The 6,609-nt window shown below is 48.5% G+C and overlaps 1 protein-coding gene across 1 annotated transcript in view; it reads left to right on the forward strand.

Annotated features, from left to right (window-relative positions):
- Pcare (photoreceptor cilium actin regulator) overlaps window positions 1-2,776 on the forward strand; it is an 8,282-nt gene extending 5,506 nt beyond the window's left edge. Inside the window, exon 2 of the mRNA XM_005367974.3 lies at window positions 2,555-2,776. Within this exon, the coding sequence (XP_005368031.2) occupies window positions 2,555-2,756 (202 nt within the window). The 3' untranslated portion in view covers window positions 2,757-2,776. The remainder of the gene's footprint in view (window positions 1-2,554) is intronic.
- The last annotated feature ends 3,833 nt before the right edge of the window (window positions 2,777-6,609 follow it).

Genomic DNA, 6,609 nt, shown 5'->3' on the forward strand with positions numbered 1-6,609 from the left:
TGAAAGCAGAGTCTGCTCAAGGTCAAGTTGAAGTCACTTACTACCCACCCCCATTCCCCTCCCTTTGGGTGTGGCTACACCCTGACGTCATTCCAAAGTCTGAAAACGCAAAGGGGAAATGCCTGTTTCCCACCAGCCACCAAGGTGTGCCTTTAGCATGTGGAAGCTGAAGGCCATCTGCAGTAAGAGCTCTGAGTCTTTGCCTCTGTACATACAGGGCACAAGTATAACTTTCTGCCATTCTACATATCAAAAAACCATACCAGGGGGTTAAGCATGGCTTCACCAAGACCACACAACAAGCGCCGGAGAACCAGACAGTGCTTCCAAAGCTGGGGCATGCGGGGATACACTAAGTCACACCCATGTGTCTTATAGCAGGCAGACTGGAGTGCCGTGGAGTTGTCTCTGACTTCATTTCCATTGCTCCATGCTAGGCATAAGCTGTTTTGTGGGAAAAGGATGATGTCTGTATCCTCCTGTCCTGGGGATCAGGAACAGGCCTTGGCAGCATCCCCAGGAAACTTGGCCACTGACCTTTGATTCTTTGTGTGTATGCAGAATCCCCAGATGAAAATCCATCTCTAGCACCAGATATTGGAGTCCTTTAAACACCCCAGAAGCCTCTACCCCAGTGCTTCTCAACCTCCCTGATGCTGGGACCCTTTAATACGGTTCATGCTGTGGTGACCCTCAATCATAAAATTATTTTCACTGCTACTTCATAACTGTATCTTTGCTACTGTTATGAACCATATGTAAATATTTTTGGAGATAGTGGCTTGCCCAAAGGGGTCGTGGCCCACAGTTTGAGAACCACTGGTCTAGACTTTCTCCCCTACATGCAGTTCTTCTCATCACTGCCTGGTCCCGATTGGTAAGAGAGGAGCATTGTGCAAGTCCCATGAGGTGCTTGGCTCAGGCTGCCCAGAGGCCAGCAGGGCAGCAGGTGGCCAGTTTGTCTCCCTAACAGTTCTAGGAAGGGAGAGAACCTCAACCGCAGAGCGACAGCCTGTAAAATTAGCAGGCACCTGGACTCGGCTTTTCGCAAATAATGGAACTCGGGTGGGGCTGAGAAAGAATTTAGATCCAATTTTCATGCCACCGGATCAAACTTCACAGAGCAGCACGTCTCCTTTCCCTCCTGCCAGCCAGGAACAAAGACTAGGGCATGGATAAAACACAACCTGTGTGTGCTTCCTAGTCCCTCGGGGTCTCAGGGGAAATGAAGAGAGGAGGCAGCTGTGAGCTGTGGACCCTGAATACCTAAGGTAGAGCCCTATAGCAGCCTAAGGCCGTCACTGGCTCTAAGGCACAGTGGGCTCCTTGATCCACAAACATACGCATGTGTGCTGCTCTGTGTGTCATCTTCTCTTCCCACCTTGGCCTTGCTCATAGCCAAACACACGCTTGTTCACTGGTTTGACATCCCACGTGCAGAACAAGCATACTTCATTATAAAGGGCAAGAGCGTGTTGTCATGGGCAGAATGAAGGGCCATATGGGCTATGCAGGTGGGAGGCAGGGCTCTTGTCCTGCTTTTGAAGTGACCAAGAGCTCTAACCAAGGCCCAGTTCTCTGAGCCCCAGGTACCCAACTACTGTACAATAGTTGATCCCTAGAGTCCCTTCTGGGTACAACTTCCTATAGCATAGCACCACAGAGACAGATTCCTGTTATCCTTTGAACTGTGCACATGGGAATTGTGCGCACAGTTTTCCATTTCACCCAGTACTGATACCTGTGAGTCCTGGCTATCTAGTTGTTATTCTGATTTCCAGTTTACAAAGGAAAAAAATCAGACTCAGTGGGATTGGTTGACATGCAGCAAGGCACACAGATGGCGAGAGCAAGAGCCAAGATTTCAGCTCAGGCAGCCAGACACCAGCCTTCCCTAAGCAACCCTGCGGCCAACCTGCCAGCAGCCAGCCCTGGGTGGCTTTCAGAGTTAGTCCTGTCTACCTAGGCTTGTTCCACCCTTTGTCACAGCCACGTCCCATTCTCTCAATGCATAGCCGGTTAGAGTTGGCGGTCTGCGAAGGTCCCTCCTCCTTTCATGGCCCTTAGGTATGGTACTCAGCACTGGGAAGCTCTAATCTAACCAAACACTGGGCAAGACTGGGCCAAGTGGTTCCTCTTTGATTCTATTCAGGAAAAGAATGACAACTGTACAAAGACGAGATGATTTTTCTTCCCCTTGCTTTTATTGTTGTTTTTAATTCAAGCAACTAAGCCTAGCTCTTTATTAAACAAGAAATGCATTAGAAAAACAAAATTAAACTAAATAAGGGCCCAATTCCCCCAGGCCTGTTCAGAGAGCTGCAGGAATCTAGGCATAGAGGAAAGGGCATGAATGAACCTGCTGGGAAGTGCTGGGAGCTGTTCCCACCACATCTAGCTAGACCAGGAACACAGAAAGGATAATCTAGCCTGACAAGTGTGAAATGGAAAGGCAGGGGGAGGGGAGGGGAGGGGAGGGCAGAGGGGAACAGGGAAGGAGCGAGAAGGGACAGCAGAGGAGTGTCTGATCTGTCACTGTACTTTCTCCTGGCAGTGGTGGCGGCGGCAGCAGCAGCAGTGAGGAGAGCCCCAAGCAAGAGCCCCCACCTTGGAATAATTCCTGTGCCCCAGAATTGCAGGGCAGCGGCACCAAGTGGGCATCTCCTTTGGAGCTCTGTGTGCTGGGTCATGGGCTGCAGCCAGAAGCTCGCATCAGTCGCAACCAGGACAGAGCCCAGCCAGAGTCACAACACTAGCAGAAAGAAGTGGCCTTGGCACGTGACACACCGATGCCAGTGACACTAGGACACGTGAAACAGTCATGAGGTGTTTGCACCGCTCCATGGATGGTGGGCAAACCGACTCGAACCGCGGTGTCTTGGAAAGACCTTGAAGATGCTCTGCCTAGTGGGCTGCAAAGTCTTTAGCAACAATTGGATTTACTTCACAGCAATGATCCTGCTTTGCCTGAGGTTTCGATGTTAATGAAAACCTTAGCGCCTACAATAATACCCTTTATCTTTTCAAGAGCTGGCCTTAATTAGAGGGAAAATATATTCGTTCTTAGAGGGCCACGTGATAACCAGTGGTGATGACACCATTTAAACCACAACCATGAGTGGAATGGTATCCCCTGGATAAGAAAACCAAAGTTGTGGGGAAGCGTCCTCAGGAGGGCACTGTCCCCCAACCAAGGCTCTTGCTGGAGTTCAGACAAATTAGAAGAACAAAGCACAAACAGGTACAATGTGGGTGGCCTTGGACTCTGCATTCTTCATTAAATTCCATTGCCTTTGGTTAATCTGTCACTGTACCTGCGTACAGCATAAGAAGTCATACAAACAGTGGGACAAGCGAAATTTTTTTGTCTTAAGGTTAAATGGCATGATGGTTAATGTTGTCAACTTGACAGAATCCAGAACCACTGAAAAGACAAGCCTTTGATCACGTCTGTGAGGGATTTTCTAGGTTGAGTTCGATGAGGTAGGAAGCTCCGCCCTACTATGGTTGGCACCTTTCCATGGGGGTTGGGGGGTTCAGATCCTGAACCTCAGAAAAGAGGAAGAAGACTAATGACCAGCATTCATTTCTTCCTGCTTCCTGACTATCGATGCAATGTGACCAGCGACCTCCAGTTCCTACCACCCCATGAAAGACTGCACCCCTCAACCTATGACGCCAGGATCAACTCTCCTCCATTAAGACGCTTTTGTCAGGCTATTGTGTCCCATATGTTAGCAGGGAAACCAATTACACATGGTTTGTTTCAACAACACAGCATTGAAGTCTCCACTAAAAGCTTTGTTTAGAAGCAAATTGCTCCTGACACTGGAAAATGAGGCAGATTAGAACATCCATCCCCTCCCACCCACACCTTGCTTCTCCTGTTCATGCCCACTTGTGGCCATGCCACCCTTGGCCTCAGTGTGTATCAAATTCTTTGGCTGAGCTAAACACCCACACACTCTGGGTCTGAGCAAACACAACTGAGCCTCCCAAACAAGAGGCCTGTTCTTTGCGGCGGGTAGGGGCCCGAGCCCAGAGATAGGGAGGGTATGAGGCATTCTCACAGACCTCCCCACCCCCAAGATTCTTGCCAAGTTTATTCCTAGGTTATCTGCAGAGAAGTTCTGTTGGTGCTGGAAATAAAGCCAAGGAGCACCACTCCTGCCAAAAACCCTACTTCTTCCAATGAGCCAGATACTTGCTGCAAACCCTGGAATTTTTCCATCAGGAGCTGTGGAGTACTTTCTATTTAGAAAAGAATTTGCAGTGATTGGGTGATTCAATGCCTGCTCAGTGGGTTGTCAAAAGACAAGAATTCTCACCCACGGGTACAGCTAAGCAGGCTCAACTTCCCAGATCTGCCTCCAAGCTGAGGTTTTTCAGTTTGAGAAAATTACAGACCTCAAATCCTTTTTTGTTAAAATAGATCATGGGCTCAAGCGCGTGTTATACTGGGTCCTGGAGCCTCCGCCTCCCTCCTACTTCTCCCTCCCCAGAATCAGGCTTGTGAGTCTAACTACGTGAATCTCACCTGACCTGTCACGTGTTTTAGAACGAGAGTGGCAGGGCTTCAGGGACGCCCCTGAAGCACCGTTGATGAAATGACCCGGAGGCACCATGCTCACCCCTGTTTTGCAGGGCTACTGACTCGTGTTTGCTCATGGGGCTGTGTTGACATCAGGGCAGTACCTGAGCCACAGGTGTAGTTCTGGGATGAGCCTAGAATGTGTTATCTTCCATTTGGGTACCACCCTAAGTGGTTGGGCAGGCAGCTGGGGAAACACAAAGGCAGGGCTGAGCAAGCAAAACACCTCCGAGCTAGCAGAAGCAAACAATGTCGGTGGCCTCTGAAAGTTTACCCATATATGAGTCACTTTAGGCACCATGGTTCTAGGACCTAAAGCAATGTTTCTCAACCTGGGGGTTGCAACCCCTTTAGAGGTCATATATCAGATATCCTGCATACACTATGATTTCTAACAGTAACAGAATTACGCTTACGAGATAGCAATGAAATACTTTTATGGTTGGGATTCGCCACATCATGAGATATGAAAGGGTAGCAGCCTTAGGAAGGTTGAGAAACACTGGTTTAGAGGAAGATACCTGGGGATCTTATGAAACAAGGCAGAGCTCTGACGACTGGGATTGTATAGACACATTCTGAATGAAACTGGGGTGTGGTGGTCTCTGTAAGCATCACGGCTGGCAAGAAAATGATCCGGATGGTGTAAGAAAGAAATCTGGTTCAGCTCAACCAGCTGGTTAGTCAACCAACACTTGGTCAAACTTGTGAAGTCTGATGCCAAGTGAATTATTTTTTTACGGTAAAACTTTGAACAAACTTTCCCTCATGACAATTATCACAACAAAGCTTTAGGTGTGGCTACATCAAAACTCCTTTGCAAAGTACGTTCTTTAGCAAAGCCCCTTGTGAACTTCTCTACTAGAATGGGTTCTGTTGACTGAGAAACATTGCTCAGGAGTCTGGGCCTGGAGAGAAAGGGTTCGCGATAAGCATCAGAATGGATCCTATTGACTGAGAAACGGTGCTCAGGATTTGGGGGGATTTGGGAGAAGGCTGGCTCCATACACTAGCCCAAGATCACACCAGGTCAGCAAACAACACTGACTCCAACCAGCATTTTTTAATGGATTTCTTACATTGAAGAAAAAGGCCTGGGTGTTTAACAATTCTGGTTTCTCTAGTGCTTATTCATGAGCAGGTGGACCTCTTGCTTTTGTACACTGGGGTACTTGTGGGTATAACACAAGAGAATGTTTAAAGATCATAGCTTCAGAAGCCCAGATGTAAAGGCAAACCTGATAATCCTGGGGAAGGCAGATTACCAACTCAGGCCTCGCTCATCAAACAGCCCAACTGTAGAAGTTCATTAGTCACTGAACGTCCCATGGCAGTGATGAGAGCTAGAAGTGACCAGCCTGAAACCAGACGACATGCTGTATCATAGAGGGTCAGCACCCCAGACAACTTTCTGGAAGAGCCAGGTAGGAACTCCTGCTGTGCCCATGAAAGTGCATGCTAGGGGCCTTCCAGAGAGTAAGGCTGCCTCCCCCAATCACACACGCGCGCACACACACACCATGCTACGCTGCAGGTAGCAAAGCCAGGGGACAGCAGCTTCTGTTCCTGCCCTCAGTCATGAATGGCACTTTCTTACCCCTCTACAGGATATCCTTGTGCCCTGAGAGCCTTGATGACTTGCCATATGTCCCTACATGAGAGGCTTCAATTGCCACTAGGACCAGGAAGCAATGACAATATGTTGATGTGGTTCAGTGACCCACAGGCTATGGGACTTCTAAGCCACCTTCTACCAGAGCATGTCAGGAGAGTGTAGCATGAGGACCATGCTTGTCTGGGTTTCTGTCCTGCCCAGTTCTCACAGCCAGTAAACCCCCAAAGAAAAATCACATAGAGAGTCTATATTAGTGATAAACTGATTGGCCCATTAGCTCAGGCTTTGTATTAGCTCTTACAACATATATTAACCCATTATCCTGATCTATGTTAGCCACATGGCTTGGTACCTTTTTCAGCAGGGTAGATCACATCTTGCTTCTTCCGTGATCTGGGCAGGA

This window comes from Microtus ochrogaster, unplaced genomic scaffold, assembly GCF_000317375.1.
Source record: "Microtus ochrogaster isolate Prairie Vole_2 unplaced genomic scaffold, MicOch1.0 UNK26, whole genome shotgun sequence".
Lineage (NCBI taxonomy): Eukaryota > Metazoa > Chordata > Mammalia > Rodentia > Cricetidae > Microtus > Microtus ochrogaster.